The sequence below is a fragment of the Myxocyprinus asiaticus genome, chromosome 50 (genome assembly GCF_019703515.2).
Source record: "Myxocyprinus asiaticus isolate MX2 ecotype Aquarium Trade chromosome 50, UBuf_Myxa_2, whole genome shotgun sequence".
Classification (NCBI taxonomy): domain Eukaryota; kingdom Metazoa; phylum Chordata; class Actinopteri; order Cypriniformes; family Catostomidae; genus Myxocyprinus; species Myxocyprinus asiaticus.
Window position 1 is genome coordinate 12830141 of NC_059393.1, and position 24400 is coordinate 12854540.

The 24400-nt window shown below is 37.1% G+C and overlaps 3 protein-coding genes across 3 annotated transcripts in view; 1 reads left to right on the forward strand and 2 right to left on the reverse strand.

The window, feature by feature from the left end:
- LOC127439271 (kinesin-like protein KIF14) overlaps positions 1 to 7321 on the reverse strand; it is a 33560-nt gene extending 26239 nt beyond the window's left edge. Inside the window, exons 1-11 of the mRNA XM_051695485.1 lie at positions 6205 to 7321; positions 4178 to 4432; positions 3207 to 3294; positions 2987 to 3085; positions 2829 to 2881; positions 2592 to 2622; positions 2383 to 2490; positions 2094 to 2210; positions 1282 to 1400; positions 994 to 1166; positions 179 to 326 (exon numbers count right to left, since the gene is read on the reverse strand). Of these exons, the coding sequence (XP_051551445.1) occupies positions 179 to 326; positions 994 to 1166; positions 1282 to 1400; positions 2094 to 2210; positions 2383 to 2490; positions 2592 to 2622; positions 2829 to 2881; positions 2987 to 3085; positions 3207 to 3294; positions 4178 to 4432; positions 6205 to 7052 (2039 nt within the window). The 5' untranslated portion in view covers positions 7053 to 7321. The remainder of the gene's footprint in view (positions 1 to 178; positions 327 to 993; positions 1167 to 1281; positions 1401 to 2093; positions 2211 to 2382; positions 2491 to 2591; positions 2623 to 2828; positions 2882 to 2986; positions 3086 to 3206; positions 3295 to 4177; positions 4433 to 6204) is intronic.
- A 1119-nt stretch (positions 7322 to 8440) lies between these two features.
- LOC127439288 (probable ATP-dependent RNA helicase DDX59) lies at positions 8441 to 15959 on the reverse strand. Its single transcript, XM_051695525.1, has 7 exons — positions 14972 to 15959; positions 12750 to 12932; positions 12538 to 12627; positions 12187 to 12438; positions 9101 to 9253; positions 8875 to 9003; positions 8441 to 8787 (listed from the first exon to the last, which is right to left on the reverse strand). The coding sequence occupies exons 1-7, from the start codon at positions 15776 to 15778 to the stop codon at positions 8518 to 8520; spliced, it is 1884 nt and encodes a 627-aa protein (XP_051551485.1). The 5' UTR covers positions 15779 to 15959; the 3' UTR covers positions 8441 to 8517.
- A 1275-nt stretch (positions 15960 to 17234) lies between these two features.
- The window catches only part of LOC127439274 (calmodulin-regulated spectrin-associated protein 2-like), a 65688-nt gene continuing 58522 nt past the window's right edge, over positions 17235 to 24400 (forward strand). The window contains exons 1-2 of the mRNA XM_051695492.1: positions 17235 to 17596; positions 18122 to 18773. Coding sequence (XP_051551452.1) covers positions 18635 to 18773 — 139 coding nt within the window. The 5' untranslated portion in view covers positions 17235 to 17596; positions 18122 to 18634. The remainder of the gene's footprint in view (positions 17597 to 18121; positions 18774 to 24400) is intronic.

The window sequence follows — 24400 nt, forward strand, 5'->3', positions numbered from 1 at the left end:
GTGTTATTATAAGAAATGGTGATCTTGCACAGTGGTACTCTCCCAACTTATGGAGCATGTTGCAATCATCTGATTTGAAATAAGCGTCTACTTTCAAATAACATTTCACAAGATAAAACATCAAATAATGTGTTGTTATAATGCCTTTAATATAGTTTTGTAGCTCATGTCTAATCACCTGTGAGCCTCGGCCATTTCCCGCTCCTGTTGACAGAGTTTAGTCCTAAGGGATGCAATCTCTTGCTGAAACAGTATCATTTTCTCCGGCTCGATGCCTTGAGAACTCATCTGAGCTGCACGGAGCTTCTCTACCTCTGCTTTCAGCTCTGCATAGAATACAGTCACAAAATACAACACGTTATAATGTCATACATATTCTTAACAATTCAACTTCAACAAACTGACATTGTAATTCTTATCAGTGGTTTTTCAGAACAGAAATCACTAAGGCCAGCCACAATTGTTGTAAATTTACTGTCCTCCAGGGGAGAGGAGGTGTGGTGCAGCAGCATGCCCGGGTGTAAGTGGGGGGCAGGGGGCATACTGCCCCCCTTTGGACATTGATACCCCCCAGAAACATCTGATGCCCCCACCCTGACTGACAACAATACGATCAAGGGCACTCTGTCCCCCGGACGGAGCCCATTGTACAAAGGTGCCTCAGTTTGTTCCTGGGTGGCAGCAGATGTCTGAACACTGCCACCACCCTAATCCTAACCATATGGAGCCTATAAGGCTGAGTAACCTGCCAGGAACAACGCATGGCACCTTTCACCCATCATGCCGGACTAACAGCAAAATGATCAACGTTGCCTCCTTAAACATACAAGTGTTCCACCGAAGATCGCATCCTAGTACCGGCCCTGTGCAGCAGTGTGCATGGTTATGACAGCTGATGCAACAACATACATTTAAACAGACAGAGTAAATGAGGGATGTAATACAGCTGAACACAAAATCAGGTGACAAAGGAAGGGAAATGACAGGCCTGACCTCGGATCAGTTTGGCGTTGGTGTCCTCGTTGACTTTGGCTATGTTAATGATCATTCGGGCCTGCTGGGCATAACGCAGAGTGCTCAGACTCTCGTCCATGTTACTGGATGCAGGGCTTAGTGTGGCAATCATGGCAGTCTTGGAGTTGCCACCAAGGCTCTCCTTTAGTAACCTGAACACAGGAGAGGGATGAAAGAATTCTGTCGCACCAATCAAGAGACCTTTTGTAAAAAAGAAATCTCGTAGGTTCTACCATATTTTACTTTACATTTGAATAATTTTCTCACCATGTAAGCACTGAATCTCTATAAGGAGTGAAGACTTTCTTTCTGCTCTGAGACTGTTCTGAGAGTGAAGAGATCACCTTTCCCAGTGTGAGCAGAGACTTGTTGATGCTTGCTCCTTCCTGAAAAAATTTATAAATACACACTATGGAAAAATGTTTACAAGGTCAGTTGAGTCATTTCTGCGCCACTAGCTTTAGCAACGAAACTAAAAACAACTGCTTTCCAACAGGTTTCTCAAACGCAACCTCTGTCTGCCATTGGTTGAACAAACAGATAGTCCCACCCCGAACTCAAGCCATTGGTTGGGCCAGTGATATTATGGGCTCTATTTTTGTGACCGTGCACTGCATCTTATCCAATTTTTGTGCCAGCACAAAGCGCTAGTGGCCGTGTGTGGGAGTGTTTGCACTATCTGTGGGTGTATGTGCACAAACTGTGGGTGTATTGTATGTAAATGAAATCTTAAAATAGGCCCCTATATCTGGCTAATTGGAATGCTTAAATAAACAGAGCAATATTTTGATTTGATGAGAGCCATAGTGTTACACTTTTCGGGTAAATCAACCTAGAAATGCTCTACTTATAATTGTCTCTGCATATTAAGTTGAGATAGGAGAAAATATTTTAACTTTGTAAAAAATACATAATACTAGGTGTATAAAATTCATTGATAAATGCAATGCATCAATTACAGAAACTGATAATTGATTATTATTAATATAATTGTACCCAATGTATTATGTGCTCATTTTTTATTCAAAATGCAATTCTTGAGCCTGGAGTATTGTTTTTGATGGTGGATGGTGGATTACCCTGAGGCGGTCGCCACTGGTGTGGGCTGAGGTACAGCGCTCACTTCCTGCCAAATCCACCAGGTTTATCCGGCTGGTGATGCAGTGATCATGTTCCTCTTCCTCCACAAACTCTGTCTGTGCATGTGCAAACACCATAATATGAATTTAATCGTCAAATGCTTTGGTCAAAATGCAGGATAGCATGGCAAAACAATATCCTTTTAAACACACGGAACTCATTAAATTGTTTGTTCTAGTAAAAGTAAAATCTAATTTTAAGCATGATTTAAATGAGGTGTGGTCTTACTTTAGTTTGCGTCATGACCAGAGTGAAAACAGAATGGGATCTGGAGCTTTTGTCATTCATGCCGGTGGCAGCTGTGGCTCTCTGTTTGTTACCGAGTTCAAGCCAAGTCTGTGAAGAAGCATGCAAAACAAAACATGCATTTCCTTAAACTAAAACCAAAGATGACAATGAATTTATAAATACGGTGAATGGTCACAAAGCCACATTACCTGAATATCTGCATAGGAGGTGACCACATTCCTACAAAAGGGCATAAGGGTAAAATTAGTCAAATTTACTTCTCGAAAAAAAAAAGAAAAAAAAAAGAAAACTAAAAAACAATTATATTCCCCATTTAAATGTTCATGATGTTTCCAGGCCTGGAAAATACAATTTCAGAATTCAAATTTCAATATTTTTCCATGACCATCAGAATCCGGGTGTCCGATTAAACAACGTTTACTTACGTAGACAGGTCTGCAACATACGGTCCATAGACAGGATGTTCTCTGACACGGAGCTAGAAAACATGGAAATGAAAAGGATTGAATTCACGGATCTATCAATAGGGATAATTAAGGAACTACAAACATTTTGCATTTAATGTGGTTGGCATTGTACTTACAGGCATTTTCTTTAGATTCTGTTCATCCTTTGCCACAAGCAAATCATGGATTTTCTCATTGTACACCTCAAAATAGCTCATCTCCAGATGGCAAGAGACCTTTAACACACCAGAAACTTGCATTTGTTAAAGCTGAACAGGCCATGCTTTTAATGCATTCACAAATTGCTGAAATTAAAAACAAAACTGCAATTGAAAAATCAGTGTTTGCGGCAGTAACCTCTTTGGTCTCGGTACTGGACAATCTGGTGAAAAGTTCCTCGCAGAATCTGGGTATAACACCAGCCTCTTCACCAAAGCCCATCATACTAGAAAACAATCAAATAAATAAATTAAATACATCTAGAAACTTTTTGTTTTTAGAAATTCTGGAGTTTTAGAATTGCATAGTTCACAAATAACATATTTAATTGATATGAATATATATCTGGCTTTTAAGTGTGATAGCAGGTCAAAATGTCTTATTCACTATTTTAATCACTTTTTAAAGTAATAGTTCACCCAAAAATGAAGATTCTCTCATCATTTACTCACCCTCATGTCATCCCAGATGTATATGAATTTCTGCTGAACACAAACGAAGATTTTAGAAGAATATCTCAATTATGTTGGTCCATTCAATGCAAGTGAATGGTGACCAAACTTTGAATCTCCAAAAACCACATTTGTCAGCATAAAAGTAATCCATACGACTCCAGTGGTTTAATCCATGTCTTTAGAAGTAATATAATAGGTATGGGTGAGAAACAGATAAATATTTAAGTCCTTTTTTACTATAAATCGCCACTTCCACATTCTTTTGTTTCTTGGTGATTCACATTCTTCGTGCATATCGTCACCTACTGGTCAAAGGTGGAGATTTATAATTAAAAAGGACTTCAATATCGGTCTGTTTCTCACCCAAACCTTTCATAACACTTTGGAAGACATAGATTAAACCAGTGGAGTCGTTTGAATTACTTTTATGCTGACTTGATTTTTGTAGATTCACACCATTCACTTGCATTTTATGGACCTAGAGAGCTGAAATATTCTTCTAAAATTCTTCATTTGTGCTCTGTAGAAGAAAGTCATATACATCTGGGATGGCAAAAGGGTGAGTAAATAATGAGAGAATTTTCATTTTTGGGTGAACTATCCCTTTAAATCACATTTATGAAGATTCCAGTTTCGAACAGAAGCATTACTTACGTGTAGGACTTTCCAGAACCCGTTTGTCCATAGGCAAACAGACACGTGTTAAATCCGTCAAACGCCCTTTCAAGCAAGGGCCGAGCCAGTTTTTCATAAACCACCTGCTGACTGGCAAAACTTGCATCCGAATCATCAACAGAGCAAAAGGAGAAATCAAAGGTAAACGTGTAGTTTTGTTTAGTGTCTGGATGCTGCACTAGAGTTTCATGGTTGTCCATGAAGATCACCTGACGGGATTTCTCATTCTGTTCCCTGTGGGGGAAAAAGAGCAAAGAGCAAAAAGCGAATACACTGTTAGGTGATTCTTATGAAACCTGTCAAGAAAATATTCTGGTCCTATTTTACTACAAAATGAAAATGAAGATAATTTTTTAGTGCTATTAGGATTTTTATTTTATTTTTCACATTTGTGACACTTTTTTCATGACAGTTACACATATCTTACTCCCCAACTCTCATTCTGCAATGTCAAAAATTTAAAAAAAGAAATGGTCAAAATAGTTCTTATTACCGCAACATGAAAAAATTCCACATTATTTACATTTTAAGTATTTATACATCGTAGTAGTACTCACTTGGTACTGCCTTTCATTTTCATTGATTTTAATTTTTTTAAATCATTGTACCACAGCATCTATTTTTACTGTAATACAGTAAATGACTGTGTTCCGGTAATGAGAATCATCATTGATAAAACAATGGGAAAAGTAAAATAAAGAAATTATAATAAATAAATAAAAAGAAACCAATCATAAATTATATTTTGCATTTAGAAAACTTTTTTTAGGGCCATTAAGAGTTTTTACATTGTGACATTATTTTCATGACATTTAAGTACATTTTACCCCCCAATTCTCATTACCGCAATGTAAAAGAACATTATATATGCAGTATATTGTCGTGTCCCCATCATGTGTTTTAATATACTGGATAAAATAATAAACTCAACATGTAAAGCATATTAGTGCATTTTCTTTTACCACAATTAGCCTAAGTGAAAATAAGGTTGAATTTTAAATAATTTTGGTTTCAGCAGATGTGGCCAGCTGCTATGTACTAACTTCCAATTTTAAAAACTTTCAATTTATTAAGAAATATTGGGGCCTGGGTATCTCAGCGAGTATTGACGCTGACTACCAACAGTAGAGTCACGAGTTTGAATCCAGGGTGTGCTGAGTGACTCCAGTCAGGTCTCCTAAGCAACCAAATTGGCCCGGTTGCTAGGGAGGGTGGAGACACATGGGGTAACCTCCTCGTGGTTGCGATTAGGGGTTCTCGCTCTCAATGGGGCATGTGGTAAGTTGTGCGTGGATCGCGGAGAGTAGCATGAGCCTCCACATGCTGTGAGTCTCCGCAGTGTCATGCATAACGAGCCACGTGATAAGATGCACGGATTGACAGTCTCAGAAGCGGATGCAACTGGGACTTGTCCTCCGCCACCTGGATTGAGGTGAGTAACCGCATCACCACGAGGACCTGCTAAGTAGTGGGAATTGGGAGGAAAGGGGATAAAAAAAATTTTTTTTTTTAAATATAATGCATGCGTTTAATCATTTGTGCCTTTCTCTAATTGCAATGTTTTAAATAAAACTTTGTTTCCAAGAAAATATAAGGTTTTTCCCATGTCCTCAAAATTACTTTCTGTCCTGTTTGTCTTTTGTAATATCCCTCCAACTAACAAAAGCCAGTACCAGTATAACATCATCCTCCAGGAAGTGACATACTATTTGGTGAGAAAACAACAGCTCAAACACAAAATAAGTATTAGCAATTGATTTTATGAATTTGAGGTTTTTGTGAGGTTTGTCTAACTCTGAAAAAAAAATTCCATCCTGTTTGATGAAATTACAGATAGAGGAATCATTTATTTCAAAGTTTAAAAAAAAATTATTAACTTTTCTAAATTACACAAGCATATTGATTTTTCAAAAGTAACAGTTAAGGTACTGCATAACAGGAATGACCCAAATATAAATTACTAAAGTTACTTAACAACAATTATGGAACAAAGATACATTCCTCACCTTGAACTGAAAGGTCGCACTCGAACTGCAACAGTGACCGCACTATTCTCCATCTTCAGTTCTTTAGGTTGCACAGCACTTGTTCTGCTTGCAGCTTCAACAGGAACATCAGTTTGTCCTGCAGTGGGCCTAGAAACACTCATTCCTCCATGAGGTGTGGAGCTCATTAGGGTTGCAGGTCTCCTCACCTGTGTGGAATGTGATGTGGGTGTCATGTGCCTATTTAAACTACCAATCTGCACCTTCTCACTTGCTGCTCCACATGTTGACCTCCCAGTTTCTGCACTCCCCTGTGGTGGTTTGTGTCTTCCAGCACCTGTGTGCTTTATAGACACTGGTGTTGGTGCATCCCTACCAGCTAACCTCTCGAAGACATCTCTCTTGACACTCAATTTCTCAAACTGGGTTTTTCTTGTTGGTGTTGATACTGTTTTACCTCCATATTGGGTGGCATCTTCCTTCTCAGAACCTGATTTCTGAGCACCCCATGGTGTTTTTCCAGGTGTGTTTATGGTTTTGTGGATCTCCTTTGCTGAACTCCTGACCCCAGTAGAGACACATGGTGATGGATTGGGTTCAGACAGGACTTTGGTTCTGTTCATGGACCCTGTTCTGTCCCGGCGCTGGAGGGTCAGACGTTTATCTGTGCTTTGGTTCTCTGTGTTCTCCTGTTTGGTATCTTCATGGTTGTTTGCAGTATTTCTACTGCTGGGTTTCCTCTGAAGAGTGAGTCTGCCACGAGAGGATGGTGTTTTTAATGTGTTTTCTTCACATTTGAGTGCAGAGATTACATAAGTCCTGTTTATTTCTTTGGTTTTGTTGAAAGATGATGTGATCTCTCCATCCATAATTTAAATAGTCCAAAAACTAGATTTGTCATTTAAAAAAAATGTATTAAAATCTCAGAGGAGAAAATATTTGAATTCTTTTATAAACATATTAATGTAAACATAAATATAACTAACTGCGTGCAGTAAAATCCCTTAGTGAAGGCTCGTATCGTATCAGTATAGACGGCTATTCTGTCCTCTTTCATTTTGCTGTACACGGCATCCTAATTAAAATGCGACGAGCTCAAAGTGTCAATAAAAACAACAAACTCACTGTATGCGCACCGCCATACTGCCGCTTTAATTCAAAAACAGTCGGCGTGCTGTGATTGGTCAGATTGGGATGACGTAGGAGTCTAGGGAGCCTCATGCAGTAACACATATCTAACAGCAGATGGCAGTGTCTATGTGAGTTTTGAGACAGAAACCAGCCAGGGAATCTCACGAAACTGACAAGCACACTGGAAAGAAACCATAAATTATATTTATCATCATAAAAAATCATTAAACTTGTTTTAAGACCATTAAGGATTTTTTTCCCGAATTTTGGGACTTTCAAGAAAATTAAGCACATTTCCAGCCACCAAAAGCTTCTTCTCATTATTGTTAAAATTAGTTTTATTAATTTTAATATTTATAGTTAATTTAATATTTGTTAACTTTTTTTTTTCAAGAAATTCTATATATGTAGTAGCATGTATGTAGTAGCATGGCAGTATTTGTTGTACTGAATTTAATTTATTTGTTTATCTATATTTGTTTAAAAAATAAACATTAGACTTATTATTGTACTACAGTAATGAGAATTTCACAGAAAAATCAAGAATGAGAATTACAAACAAACTCAAAACATCCAAACAACTGGAGAATAAAATGCTTAATTTTCATGACAATAATGTCACAATGCAAAAAAAAAAAAGTCAACTTTAAACACCACATTTTCCTGCCATGCAAAAAGGCTCATTCTCATTACTGTAATATTAGAAAAAATTATATTTAAATTGTAAAAAATATTTAAACATCATGGTTGTATGTGCTGCACTGAAATAAATGTATGCGCTGCACTGAAATAAATGTATGCTAATTTTAATTCTTTTAAAATCATATCTGTATTACAATAAGTATTTAATGAAAATCATCAAGAATAATGAGAATTACACACACACACACAAAAAAAAAAAAAAAAAAAAAAAACCCGCTGGAGTATAAAATGTGCTTAATTGTCATGACAATAATGCCACAATGCAAAAAAAAAAAAAAAAAAAAAAATCTTGTGGCCCTAAATATTGTCTTAATTTTTCTTAGGTAATCCACACGTTTTTTGGGAAATTCACCAATACAAGCACAAAACTATTACCATGTTTATTATGTGCAAGTACTTGAAATGAAAAAGAACTGTCAAGCTGGCAGTAATATGGGACATTTATTGAAGATACAATTTACAAAAACAATGACAAAACCTCATTTATGTAATAAATATATTTCATTGTGATTTCTTTGCCGAACTTCTGTCATGCCTCCTGATGATGTCAATGAGGTTGCTCTTGGTTACGATGATGTGTTCTCCATGATTGCTCCTCTGTTTGGCTCTCCTCTGCTGTTCATGCAGATGGGGGGAGTTGAGGAGTTGTGGCGGCAGTGTGGAGCCGGTGGGTTTTACTCTGTTCACAATGTCCAAAAACAAGCGTTTACTGTTGTTGTTCATAAAGGTGATGGCTGTGCCTCTGTGGCCCAATCTACCTGCTCGACCAATCTGAAAGCACAAGTTCGAAAAGCGTATCATCAAAATTAGAAGAAACCTTTATCATCAATGGGTACATTTTTTATAAAACTGTCATACCTGATGAACGTATTCATCCATGTTAGCTGGCATGTCAAAGTTCACTACCAGCTTAACATTGACCAGGTCCAGTCCTCTGCCGAGAATGCCAGTACTGATCACCACTTCAAACTGGCCCTCAAGAAGACCCTGAAACAAGGCAGCAATGCAGAACAAGACAATTTTGAAGATTTTTGAAGATAACACACAACGCTTATCTTATGAAATAACTAATTTTTTGCGCTACCTTAACAATCTTGTTGCGTTCCCATTGCGTCTTGTCTGAGTGGATAGCGACTGCATTTAATTCCATGACCTTATGCACAGCTTCACACAGAAGATCTGCTCCAAGCTTGCAGTCTACAAATACAACTACAGGTGGCTGGTAGAGCTTTCGGTCCTGTGAGTACATATAAATCAATAATTTTAAGGAAAATCGCCAGAAATGTAGATTTTAAGATGGATCAGTTCACAACTGTTAGAATATGTTTGGGGACAGTCATTTTGTTTTCTAATGGTTGTGATTCCTAAAATGCTTCTAAAAAGAGCACCCAGCCATTTCCTGCTCTCTATCCCTGGTAAGAGTCATTGCTACTTTTCCTGAGTCACAGCCATTTCAGAGGATACACCCATTTCCTCTTAAGAGGAGGGCAAGTCACAGCAGCAAAAATGTCCCCATGTTGACTAAGGCTTTGTTTACACTTCAGGGGAAATTCAAATCTGAAATTTTAATTCTAAATATTTGACATTCAAAATGTTCAAAATTCTAAAAGTTCGACATTCAAATTTGAAATGTTGAAAATTAAAATCTGAAATGTTTGAAGTTTAAATTTGGAAAGTTCAAAACTCAGATTCAAATAGTTTGAAATGATCAAAATTATCAATTCAAATTTTAAATGTTCGAAATTCAAATTTTGAACATTGAATATGAATTCAAACTTTTTGAAATTTGAATTCTACATATTCGTAAACTGAATTAGTTTCAAATGCTTGTCATAATAACAACGCAAACTTAACCTAGGTTCAACATGCATGGGGCAATGGATGCTTCACCAAAAATCTGATTTTAATCGGATTTCAAACCACCAACAAAGGCTGTTTGGATCGGCTTGTGAAAATCAGACTTGTGTTTTTTTCCTGTTCAGACTACAAAAAAGTAAACTGAGTCAGATTGGCAAAATATATATATACACACACTGGCGGTCAAATGTTTGGAATAATGTACAGATTTTGCTTTTTCGGAAATAAATTGGCACTTTAATTCACCAAAGTTGCATTCAACTGATCACAAAGTATAGTCAGGACATTACTGATGTAAAAAACAGCACCATCACTATTTGAAAAAAATAATTTTTGATCAAATCTAGACAGGCCCCATTTCCAGCAGCCATCACTCCAACACCTTATCCTTGAGTAATCATGCTAAATTGATCATTTGGTACTAAAAAAATCACTTGCCAATATATCAAACACAGTTGAAAGATATTTGGTTCGTTAAATGAAGCTTAACGTTGTCTTTGTGTTTGTTTTTGAGTTGCCACAGTATGCAATAGACTGACATGTCTTAAGGTCAATATTAGGTCAAAAATGACAAAAAAGAAACAGCTTTCTCTAGAAACTCATCAGTCAATCATTGTTTTGAGGAATGAAGGCTATACAATGCTTGAAATAGAAAAAAACTGAAGATTTCATACAAAGGTGTACACTACAGTCTTCAAAGACAAAGGACAACTGGATCTAACAAGGACAGAAAGAGATGTTGAAGATCAGATGTACAACTAAACAAGAGGATAAGTACATCAGAGTCTCTAGTTTGAGAAATAGACACCTCACATGTCCTCAGCTGACAGCTTCATTGAATTCTACCCGCTCAACACCAGTTTCATGTACAACAGTAAAGAGAAGACTCAGGGGTGCAGGCATTATGGGAAGAATTACAAAGAAAAAGCCACTTTTGAAACAGAAAAACAAAAAGAAAAGGTTAGAGTGGGCAAAGAAACAGACATTGGACAACAGATAATTGGAAAAGAGTGTTATGGATCTTAACCCCATTGAGCTTTTGTGGGATCAGCTAGACTGTAAGGTGTGTGAGAAGTGCCCGACAAGACAGCCACATCTATGGCAAGTGCTACAGGAAGTGTGGGGCGAAATGTCACCTGAGTATCTGCTCAAAATGACAGCTAGAATGCCAAGGATCTGCCAAGCTGTCATTGCTGCATGTGGAGGATTTTTTGATGAGAACTCTTTGAAGTAGTTTAAGTTTGTTAAATTTTTTTCCAAATTGAAATAGTAATTTTTTTTACTTTATTAATGTCCTGACTATACACTGAGCAGCTGAATGCCACTTTGATGAATAAAAGTACCAATTTCTTTCCATAAGAGCAAAATCTGTACAATCCCAATTCCAAAGAAGTTGGGACAGTATGAAAAATGCTAATAAAACAAAAAGGAGTGATTTGTAAATTATATTCACCCTTTGCTATATTAAAAGCACTTCAACTAAACATTATATGATGTCTTACCTTGTGAATTTCATTGTTTTTTTGAAAATGTACAGTAATTTCAAATCAGTTGATTGCAACATGCTCCAAAAAAGTTGAGATGGGGCAATTTAAGACTAATAACAATTTGACGAGTTAAAATAAGGCCATGTGAAACAGGAAATGTTAAACAGGTGAGGCAATTACTGTACATAAAAAAAAAAAAAATAATGAAATTCACAGGTTAAGACATCATATAATGTGTAGTTGTAGTGCTATCAATATAGCAAAGGGTGATTATAATTTACAAATCACTCATTTTTGTTTTTATTAGCATTTTTCATACTGTCCCAACTTTTTCGGAATTGGGGTTGTACATAATTACAAAATTTTGGCTGCCATTGTATGTGTGTGTCAATATATATATATATATATATATATATATATATATATATATATATATATATATATATATATATATATATTTGCAGCCTGTCTGAACAAAGACTTTGTTGTTCCACATGCCATTCCATCTCACACACGAACGCTCAGATATTTTTAAGTATACTCTTTTGACCACGTCCTCGTCCAGATGCAATCAACGCATGCACACTGCGTTCGCTTTGTGATACTCCTAGACATGGTCAATGCCAGGTGCATACGTTAAAAACGAGCACTTACTATGTGACTAAAAACTAGGTTGGTGCACGTGAACAGTTTCTGGGTACTGTCCTAATGATAAAATTCAGTGTGTTCAGTGCGAAATTCAGAAATTCACAGTGTACGCGAGCTGTCATGCCACACAGAAGACCGAAGTATACAATGGCTGTTTTAGTCTAGTTTCTATACTTACATTTAAAATCTCAAAAAGTTTCTTTTTCTTTGAAGGCTCCTCCACCCAGACGACTATCTGCCGGACGTTAGCGCAGGGTTGGTTCTTCTGTCCAATGGTAATGCCCACAGCGGCATGGGTTAGACGAGCTGCTAGCTGTTCCGTTCCTGTGGGAATGGTGGCTGATGTCAACAGCGTCTGATGGTGTTCGGGGATGTGCTCCAAAATCTCCAGAACCTGCTGCTGGAATCCCATCTTCAGCATGGTATCTGCCTGATGGTGTTTTTAGATACAGGATGTGATATAATAAAACACGTTCATTCTTATAGGAAACAATGAAACTGGTATATATTGGACTGAACTCAATTTTACCTCATCAACCACAACAGCCCTGACATCATCCAGCCGTACAGCGGTCTGTTTGAGAATCTCAAGGAGGCGTCCTGGAGTGGCTATTGCAATCTAATGGACACATGAACCAGACACACACAATTAATTCAAAGTGAGCCAAAGTTGCACAAAAAAGGATGGTTGTGGTTGGTTGATGAAGCTTTTTACTAACAAACACTTCCCTAATCACTTACCTTGATCATCTGCTTGAGTCGATGCAGCTGAGGGGGTAAAGGCATCCCACCCACCAGCAGAGCAGTCCTCATGTTCGGCAGACCCATCACCAGCTCTTTCGTCTGCTTCTCTATCTGAATGGCCAGCTCTCTGGTTGGGGTCAGGATGAGACACGTGGGACAAGACGGAGATGCAGTTTGGGTCTGGAAAGAAATTAAAATGCATGTAAATTGTTGGTGGCATGTTCAAATATTGTGGAGAATCAAATATGTAAAAATAATAATAAGTAAATAAATAACCAAATTTATAAATTACTAACTTATTGATTAATGTCTATAATAATAATTAAATAATTATTGAAGGTGTTAAATAATTATCGTGGTGACGAGGTTACACACCTCAATCCGGGTGGTGGAGGACAAGTCTCAGTTGCCTCTACTTCTGAGACAGTCAATCTGCGCATCTTATCACGTGGCTCGTTGTGCATGACAACGTGGAGACTCACAGCATGTAGAGGCTCATGCTACTCTCCGCAATCCACACACAACTTACCACACGCCCCATTGAGAGCGAGAACCACTAATAGCGACCACGAGGAGGTCACCCCATGTGACTCTAACCTCCCTAGCAACCGGGCCAATTTGGTTGCTTAGGAGACCTGGCTGGAGTCACTCTGCACACCCTGGATTCGAACTCGCGACTCCAGGGGTGGTAGTCAGCATCAATACTCGCTGAGCTACCCAGGCCCCTGCTATTGTGCCACTGTTGAATTTGACAGCCACAGGAACAAACAATGCTGCTCTTTTCCTCAGTTTTGGTCTCAAAATTATCTTTGGAAGGCGGGGTTTTGAAATGAGGGGGCATGGCTAATTCAACAGCTCAGTCACGCTAAACGCTAAAATCGCTTACAGCACCTTTAAATAATTATTTTCAAAGCAACCCCTGATAAAGTTATTTGAAACACAAAATACACAATTTACTTTGCTTTTTTTAATCAAAGTTTTATCTTGTGTCACTGCAAATCTCACATTATAGTTAATAAACACCAAATTTCTTCTACTGTGCTACAATGTTTTAGCCATGCCTAAATATATATATATATATATATATATATATATATATATATATATATATATATATATATATTAAAAATATATATTAAATTATTTCTTTTTTCTTTATTTGCAAGTTTGGTCCTCCACAAAATAAACAAAAATAAACTTAATAGAGAGAAATAAGGCTATTGTTTGTAGCTAAAATTCAAAAGATCTATGAAATTTGATGTGATCTTTCAGCTATATTATGTACATCTCATACTAGGGCTCTGTTTGCTAAACTGCCCTTATCTGAACTAAGCATTCTCATTGTAAACTTTTCAGAGGAAGTGCACTGGGATTACAGAACAGTTAAAAATAGATCTGCACTTATGAATTACTCTTACCAGTAGTGCACAGAAGAGGACTCTATCTAGGGTAACAGCTGTTACCTAAAAGAGTTTGCAAAAGTGAACATGGTGACCTGCCGGTACTGAGCCACAAAACAAAGCCTAGATTAAATGACTGACTTATTTTGAATACCTTATTTGCAGGACTGATGTAACTGACTAAATAGAAGGCACTCTCACGTTGAATGCACTTGTTAGGTTATATGAAATCCTCGAGTGATTTCTCATTGTATACTAATTAATAGAAAACAAAAGTATTGACTATAGAAGTATACTATATAGAAGTGTGCTGCTTAGAATTGGAGTTACTCATAATAAAATAATATTTCTGTTTATCACTTTGGATAAATCCATGTCTTCAGAAACGATATGGTAAATGTGGTTGACAAACAACAATATTTAAGTCCGTTTTTACTATAAATCTCCACTTTCACTTTCACATTCTTTGTGCATATCGCCACCTATTGGTCGGGGTTGGTCAAAGGTGGAGATTTATAGTAAAAAAATACTTAAATATTGATCTGTTTCTTACCCACACTAATCATATTGCTTCTGAAGATATGGATTTATCCACCGGAGTCTTATTGATTACTTTCATGCTGCCTTTATGTGCTTTTTAGATCTTCAAAGTTCTGGCCACCATTCACTTGAATATTCTTCTGAAAATCTTAATTTGTGTACAGCAGAAGAAAAAAAGTCATACACTTCTGGGATGGCATGAAAGTGAGTAAATTATGAGAGAATTCTCATTTTTGGGTGAACTATTCCTTTAAAATGTTAATCAAGCATAATATTTACCACGAGGGCACAAACAACCACTGGAAGAAGGAAGGCAACCGTTTTTCCTGAACCTGTATCTGCAGTGGCAATCACATCTCTCCCAGTTAAACCAACAGGAACCATCTGCATCTGAATGGGAGTCGGTGCCTCATAACCAGCCTTCTTCAGATTCACCTTAAGTGCTGAAGGAAAGTTACAGTGCTCAAACTCTATAATGGGTCTACAGACCTCCTGGCCACGTGTCACAATAGCCAACTCTGTTTTAACTCTCTCAATCTGTTCATCTGTCAATTCAGATATGAAAGGATCCTCCTTGTAGGAGTAACCCAGCTCATGTGGACCAGTGCTGCTACTGTCTGAAGCATTGGAGATCTCTGAACCCTCCTGCAGATCTTTAGAATGGACCTTCTCTCCAAAGTCCATGCACGTTTTAGCCAGATGACTGGCTTTACACTCCAGGCTGCAGACATCATTGTCAGTTTTATCGCAGATGTATTCTCCGTAACGACCACACATGATACAAACAGGCTCTCCGGGTTCAGGCCATCTCTGGTTCTTCTTGAAGGACTTCACAGGTTCTTCCTCATCTGATTCTTCGGTCTCTATCTGATTGGGTTCCTTTATTGTTTCACTCTCATCTTTTTGTGATGTAGAGGTGCATATGTTCAGATCTTCTGGTTTACTCTCAGTCTCATCTGGAGGACAGATCTCATCAGTGATCGGAGATGTAGAAACAGTGTCTGCTGATCTCACTTTGCTTCTCTTGGGGTTCTGCTGTTGGGGCTCGGGAGCTCTCTTGAGCTTCAATGATCTTGGCATAAACATCTCCCGACCAAATTCAGCACACGGGAGCAATCCGATAGTTACAGAACATAACTAGCATGCATAAATAAAAGTGGATGTGGTTGATTTATCGTGTAAAGCCGCTTTAAGTTACATATTTCAGAGATATCGAGATCTGTTGACGGTGCATTCAAGCGGTCGCGTAAATGTGACGTCATGGAAGCACTTTTACGCTGGGTATTGTAGTTTTTGTTTCTTCAAAATTAAAAACAGTCTTGGCTTCTTGTTGGAAACAATGATGTAGTCAAGGGTGGGCTGGGGTGGGCCACCCAAAGTAGACCCAGGCCCACCCTGAATATTAGAGATTATTCTTTGACTTCAAATATATATTTATAAAATAGTTTTAAAAATACATAAATTCTGATTTCTGAAAGTGTGAACGAACTGTTTGAATGTGCCGCTTCACTGTTGTTAAGAAATATTTGTAAAAAAAAAAATAAATAAATAAAAAAATGTGGTCTCAATTTTTATTGAGGCCACCCAGAAGTAATTTCCTGGCTACGACCTTGGTTGGAAATTATTATTTTTTTTTTTTTACTCTCTCCAAAAGACTTTTACTTTAGGCTCAGGGGCAATTTTACAAAAAACACAGTTATCTTCCAGGCTAACTTTAAAGCGCTGTACCACAGGGTCAAAGGTCGTGATCTGACGTACTTAATACCACAGATGTCATTTTTTTTTTTTTTTTTTTTTTTTTTTTTTTACGTAATAAACACGTAGTGTCAAAACGTTGCAGAAACAATGTTATGAAGTTGTTATCCCATCAGCACTGCTCCTTGCAACATTTTAGGAACCTTCTTGCTGTGTTCAACCTGGGACTAAAAGTGTCGTCAAATATGTTTTTACCACGTTATCTTGCAAAACAGAGCATACTTCGTTTTGTCGTTTAATGCTGTACTATAGCATTTTACGTATAATATCTGTTTATGATAAATTACAAATGTCAATCACTAGTACTCTACCTTATTTTATTTTACAAAATGTCTTCAAGTCCAATTTTAATCCTAACAGCAGCCCGCGCATGTGCAGTTATGCTGGATATTGTAGATTTTAAGGACTCCGTTACTTAATTATTTCTGTTAATAATTAATTTAACAGGATCACCATTATTATTTTTCACACAGAACGTGTTCTTGCGCTAAAAAAAAAATGAAAAAAGAAAAATAGATACAGTGCAACAAATATAGTCGAACGCTGGTATTTCAACACATATTGAATGTCTTTCAGTTCTTTTTAACTGGACACAGCATCTAAAAAATGTGGTGCTCTTGCAGGTGGTGCTGAAAGTTCAACCAGATGCAGCACATCAAAGACGTCCGTCTAGTATGTTTGAAAAACAGCATGTTTACAGATGGATGCAAAAACACTCGGTGTGAGCAGCTTCTTAGTGTGTATGTGAATGTACAGTATGAAATAGGCTACAATAGCATTTTACGTATCATATCTTTTAATATTATATTACAAATATCAATCACAACTATTCAATTATATTAAGACTTAATTTTGTCATACAAATTTTCACCAGTTCCTATTTTACTCCTAAAAGGGGTCGCATATGCGCAGTAATGCTGGGTAATTTAGTTGTGGGAATTTTCACCCTCATGCCATCTCAGATGTGTATGACTTTTCTTTCTTCTACATTCTTTTACAAGAATATTTCAGCTCTGTTGGTTCATTAAATGCAAGTGAATGGTGACCAGAACTTTGAAGCTCCAAAAAGGACATAAAGGCAGCATAAAAGCAATCCATACGACTCCAGTGGTAAAATCCATGTCTTCAGGAGTGATATGATCGGTGTGGGTAAGTAAATGATGAGAGAATTTTAGTTTTTGGGTGAACTATCCATTTGACTATGCATATTTGTTTTATCTGATCCATATTATTTCTGTTAATAATATGTAGTAAATATTAATTATCTATTAACATCACGATTTAAAAAAAAAAAAGTGAGTTCTGTTTTTTATGTAGGCCTATATGTGCAAGGGGCCGTTTACACTGAACACGTTCTTGCGCTAAAAATACTAGACGCAGCCAACAAATACTTAAAAAAAAAAAAGTCTAATAAAAAAAATTAAGTTCTTTATAACTTCACACAGCGTCTAAAAAACGCGGATCTCCTGCGCGAGACGCGGCGCAACAGTCAAAGACAACGTGGTTGCATGGAAAAACAATAGAGAAACAGAAGACGGACGCAAAAACGAGTCCGTTGTAAACGGCCCCGAAGTGTGCATGTGCATGTATCTTTTTTCTTTATATTTTTTAGGCATAACCAAATTTTAGGTGATGAATTCTCAACAGGTCTAATTTCTAAATTCTACCCCTCAGTCCCAATTTCTGCCCAGTTTTGGATCGTTGGTGTATTGGGCGGACCGCGCATGCGCAGATCGGTCGGTTGTACTCACTGCTGCAGGAGACCGCAGAGCTCTGGATCAATAGAGGACGGAGAATAACCGTACACATCCCGATGGGAATATGTGGGCAGAGCATGGCGAGATCCTAAAGAAGACAAAGACTTTTTAATGAGAAACACCTCGTCTGTCTCTTCTGAATCAGGACGTGTGGGGTTATTACGGAGAAAATCAAATGGGGTACCAGAATGGATGAATGTCTGTGGGCAGACCCCCAATTTTATTATCGGATCGGCTCGAAATTGATTTGCAAATAAGCCCATGTTTAACGCAACCGAGCCTTTTAGCAGTTTTCTGGCATATGCATGTTACAGAAGCTGGTAGATGTGAACAAAGGGAGGCAAAAAGTCAGATTTGATGCATTGAATTCCTTCGGAGAGATGTCATCGTTGAGCCCGTGAGCAGTGGATGTGACACATCAGCCGTGAATATGGGCGATCTGACTGACTCCAGGGACCCGAAAAAGACTTTCATTGTTCCTGCCATCAAGTCCTTCGATCATTATGATGTAAACAGAGCTAAAATCAGAGCTAGTCTCACATGGCTGGTGGCCAAAGCCTTTGGTGCAGGTAGGTGGCGTCTTTCTCTGTCTCTAACATCATCATCTTTGTCTCTTGATTTGATTGCAGTTTAAATGTTTTGAATTATTTTGATATCAAATGCGAAATAAAGCGATATTAGATGTGAAAATAATTTTATGCTACACGTTTTCTGTTACAAGTATAGATTACACGAGCAATCTGTAATTACAAGATTCTCCGCAAATAATTACTAATATGAAGTTTTGATAATGAAATACTGCACTAAAAAGTGGTAACATACAAAACTGAAAAATTCCCTCATCATTTACTCGCCCTCATACCATCCCAGATGTGTATGACTTTCTTCTGCAGAACACAAATTAATATTTTTAGAAGAATATCTCCGTTGTGTAGGTCCATACAATACAAATGAACAGTGGTCAAAACTTTAAAGCTCTGAAAAGCACACAAAGGCAGCATAAAAGTAATCCATACGACTCCAGTGGTTTAATCCATGTCTTCAGAAGTGATATGATAGGTGTGGGTGAGAAACAGATCAATATTTAAGTCATTTTTTTTACTATAAATCTCCATTTTTGATCAGTCCCGACGAGTAAGTGGTGATATGCACAAAGAATTTGAATCGCCAAAAAACAAAAGAAGAATGTGAAAATTTAGTTTTTTTTTTTTTTTTTTTTTTTTTTAGTAAAAAATGACTGAAATATTGATCTGTTTCTCACCCACACCTATCATATCACTTCTGAAGACATGGATTAAACCACTGGAGTCGTATGGATTACTTTTATGCTGCCTTTGTGTGGTTTTTGGAGCTGCAAATGTCTGGTCACCATTCGCTTGAATTGTATGGACCTACAGAGCTGAAATATTCTTCTAAAAATCTTCATTTGTGTTCTGCAGAAGAAAGAAAGTCACACACATCTGGGATTTCATGAGGGTGAGTAAACGATGAGAGAATTTTCATTTTTGGATGAACTACCCCTTTAAATTATATTTTTGACTTCATTCAAACCAGTTAATTTTGATGTTATCATGTGAGGCACATTTTTAGGTTAAAATTTGTACAGTGTGCCATGTACTATGTAAATACCAATTAATTATTAATTACCTTTAGTTTTTTAGTTGAAATTGTGTACCCATATAAAGTGCATATAACCTATTAGTAGTGTTCAGTTCTTTTTGTATTTTTTTATATAAACCTTACTCTAACTCAAAGGTACCATGGTAGTACTGTGGTTTTTGGACAAGTTATACCATGGTATTTTTGATGCACCTTTGAGTACCATGTAAATACCATAGTATATCAATATGGTAATCATTAAAGGAATATTCCCGGTTTAATACAAGTTAAACTCAATCTACAGCATTTGTGGCATAATGTTGATTACTACAAAAATAATTTCGACTCGTCCCTCCTTTTTTTAAAAAAAAAGAAGAAGCAAAAATCGAGGTTACAGTGAGGCACTTACAATTAAAGTGAATGGGGCCAATTTTTGGAGGGTTTAAAGGTAGAAATGTGATGCTTATAATTTTATAAAAGCACTTGCATTAATTCTCCTGTTGAAACGTGTGTATTATTTGAGCCGTAAAGTTGTTTACATCGTCGTTTTAGGGTTTACGGCGTTACGTTGTCAAGGCAGCAACATTGTAAAATGGGCTATAACTTTACACAGAAAAGGTTTGTAAGTGATTTTATCACACTGAAATCATATTAACACACATATTGTTTATGTCTTGTGGCTATACTTCTGAAACAGTGAGTATTTTAACATTTGCAGATTGGCCCCCATTCACTTTCATTGTATCTACTGTAACTCAGATTATAACTTTTTTTAAAGAAAAGGAGGAACGAGTCAAAATAATTTTTTGTGGTAATCAACATTATGCCACAAATGCTGTCGATTGAGCTTAACTTGTATTAAACCCGGAATATTCCTCTTTCTATAGCTAGTCACTGAGCTGTAGGCTTTGGTTGTTTTCTCTTCTGAGGTGCAGTTTTATCATCCCATTGTGATTGGTTAACTAATGTGACCACAGGCCATCTGGTTGCCTTTACACCCCCCTCATTAGAATGCACAGTCAGGTCTTCATGCCCATATGAAACACAAATGAAAGCTTTTGGTTTTGCTGTCAGAATGGTTATTGTGTAGCTTCTTTGATTTAAAGTGACCTTAAACTTTAGAAAATTAGAAACTGAAGTCCAGGATAAAGATATGATGATGTGCAGTTGGTTGATTGACATGCCTTCAGGGTGTTATTGGCTTTTATTTATTTTTTTACTTGTTTTGTGGTGTAACCTTAGAACAGATGACAGTACAACAGATAAAAGGCTATACATATCTCCATTCAAATAAATAATGATTAAATCAATAGATTTGAAACCACAATAGCAGTGATTAAGAGATGATGAAACCGTTCTTTAAAATATTGAAAAACACAGGTATTGTCAAATATATATGATGTTGTCAGGCTAGTTAAAATGAATACATTTGAATTAATTGAGTGTGGTCAGTTTAAAGTCCATAAAAGCTTCTCTATTGAACCATTTTGGTCAGTTGGGAAAGACTTGAGATAATGTATTGGCCGGATACAGAGTGCATTTAATGGCGCGAAGCACTGTGTTCTGTACATATCTATTGAATGCATTCTTAGATAGCTTATTGGTTATATGATCCAAACAGAAAAATAAGCCAATAAAAAATTAGTTTTTCTTAGTATATGTTCTGATTTTCCTTTCTTTTGACCCTATAATACACTCAATCCTATCTAAATGTTATGGGTGTTGACTACGAGGACACTAAAGCAGGTTTAGATGCTTGTAAAGTCATCATATGACAAAGGCTTTCATGAGAAATTAAAATTTCTTGATGTTTTGTAATAAAAGAATTATGTGGACTAAGGGGGGGGGGGGGGGTGGCCTGGTAGCTCAGCAAGTATTCGCAGGTTTGAAAGTCGCAGGTTTGAAGGATGTGCTGAGTGACTCCAGTTAGGTCTCCTAAGCAACCAAATTGGCCCGGTGGCTAGGGAGGGTAGAGTCACATGGGGTAACCTCCTCGTGGTCACGATTAAAGGGTTCTCGCTCTCAATGGGGCGCGTGGTAAGTTGTGCGTGGATCGCGGAGAGTAGCATGAGCCTCCACATGCTGTGAGTCTCCGCGGTGTCATGCACAACGAACCACATGATAAGATGCACGGATGGACGGTCTCAGAAGCGGAGGCAACTGAGACTTGTCCTCCACCACCCGGACTGAGGTGAGTAACCGCGCCACCACGAGGGCTACTAAGTAGTGGAAATTGGGCATTCCAAATTGGGAGAAAAAGGGGATATATATAAAAAAAAAAAAAAAAAGAGTTGAATCAAGCCATGAATCAAACCAACCAGCTCTGAGATGAATCACAACATTACAGACTGTGATTAGAAATCAACAATATTTGAAAATTGGGAAAAAAAGACAAAGGTACAAGACTACACAGTCTGTACTTAAAGGGATAGTTCACCCAAAAATGAAAGTTCTCTCATTATTTACTCAGACTTTCTTTCATCTGCTGAACTTAAAATAAGATTTTTAGAAGAATATTTCAGCTCTGTAGGTCCATACAATGCGTGCCAAAATTTTGAAGCTCCAAAAATCACATAAATCAGCATTAAAGTAATCATATATCTCCAGAAGCAATTTGATAGGTGTTGGTGAGAAACAGATCAATATCAAGATCCTTTTTTCTATAAATTCTCCTCCCTGCTCAGTCAATCTCCACTTTAACTTTCACTTTCACATTCTTCACTTTGTGTTTTTGGTGATGCACGATTACAAGGTGAAACATGATTTCGTGCATATCGCTCCCTACTGGGCATAGAGAAGAATTTATAGCAAAAAATTGACTTAAATTTAGCTCTGTTTCTCACCCACACTTATAACATCACTTCATAAGGTATGGATTTAACCACTGTAGTCTTATGGGTTACTTAATGATGCCTTTATGTGCTTTTTGGAGCATCAACATTTTGGCACCCATTCACTTGCACTGAATGGACCTACAAAGCTGAGATATTCTTTTAAAAATCTCCATTTGTGTTCTTTCCTCTTCAATATGGGTAGCGTAGTTCTTAAACAGAAAATCCATTATTAAACCATTTAAAAAAGAAGTTAAAATAATTTGGACTGATAGCCTCAGCAGAAGCATGTACCATCGATTAACAACCTTGGTGCTCACATTAGGTCTGTCTTTAAAGGTTTGTAAGTATTGTTAAAACAACCTGCTCTCATAGTGAAAACATGACTCTATATACATTTTTGCAAAACTTGTTATACGTGTCTCCGGGTACAATTCCCTGCAGTTTCAAGGTGAAGTCAACACTAGAGGCACTACAACAACTGTGTTTTATTCACTTTCACTCAAATATGGCTGATAATGACTTTATAAATGCGTGTTTTTCTCTCGTATTTTTCTCAGAACCTGCTATATTATGATATCGACACACTTTTACTCTATAACATCTTTTGAAAAACGATACATTTTAATGCTTTTATTACAGACACCTTCATATTTATTACATATACACTTATTCTAACATGGATAGCTTACACGGTAGCTCACCTGATAGGATGTTGGACTTAGAGTTGGAGGGCCGCGGTTCAAGTCCTGCCATTATCTCAAGCTGACACGTGACATTACGAGTCATAGAAGCGGCAGGAAATGATGTAGTTGCTTCAGAAAATGTGATTTTTCATTTCGCTTCTGCATTTTAAAACACTTATGGTTAGATTTAGGTATTGATGAGGTAAGGATGTCTTTTTTAACATTTACTTTATATTTTAAAACACTATTGGTTAGGTTCAGGCAAAAGTTTTAAGTTAGAGAGGTATGTTTAAAAATAAATTTAATCTAAAATTCACCTTAAAACTGCATCTGAATACGGCACCATTTTACTCTCTTTTGGCGCCCCCAGCTGGACATTTCACTGGAAAACTGCAGCCAAACATAATATATAGCACGTAAATTTTTAATTGCAAAAATGTTGTCACGTTCACTAAAATTTCACGAGACCAGGCTGTGTTAAATGTAAATGTGTCTATGGAAAAAATGAATGGGATTTTTACATCTTTAGCCAAACTGTTGCGCTCTACTGGCTGATCAGAAGATAATTAAATTACTAGCATAGTTTAATAGATCATGGGCCTTTGATAGGTTGTTCAAATGTAGCATTAATCTGACATACATGTTGTGCGTAAGTTCTTGGAAGGTTGCGTTAAAAGGTAGTCAGGATATTTTGTAGTTCCTCTCTCCCTCTCCTTTTATGTTTCTGAGCCTCTCTTTGATGAGACTCGTGAAGAGCTCCTTGCTAGATACCTACGGCAAGGGAATGGATCAGGCACCCTATTGTTGCTATGGCAACCGCGGTCCAGCTCGACACAGTCATATTTTTTACTCAGATTGTCAACGCCTAATGGCTTTGATACCATCAGCAGTGTTGGGGGTAACACGTGTTACGTAATCAGATTACTTTTTCGAGTAACGAGTAAAGTAACCCAATATTTTTTACTTTAGACCATAATATCGAAGTTACTTTTTCAATCAAGTAACGTGTTGCTTTTGTACACCTCTACTTTCCCTGTATTGCGAGAAATCAGGAGTAAAAGTGTGCAAACTTTTTGGCAT

Excerpts from the sequence above, each read along its gene's own strand:
- LOC127439288 (XM_051695525.1), bottom strand. The coding sequence starts at position 15,778 with ATGTTTATGCCAAGATCATTGAAGCTCAAGAGAGCTCCCGAGCCCCAA. Across the intron at positions 12,933-14,971 it reads TGGTTGTTTGTGCCCTCGTG|ACCCAAACTGCATCTCCGTC; the intron begins GTAAATATTATG and ends ATTTCTTTCCAG. Across the intron at positions 8,788-8,874 it reads TGGATGAATACGTTCATCAG|ATTGGTCGAGCAGGTAGATT; the intron begins GTATGACAGTTT and ends TTGTGCTTTCAG.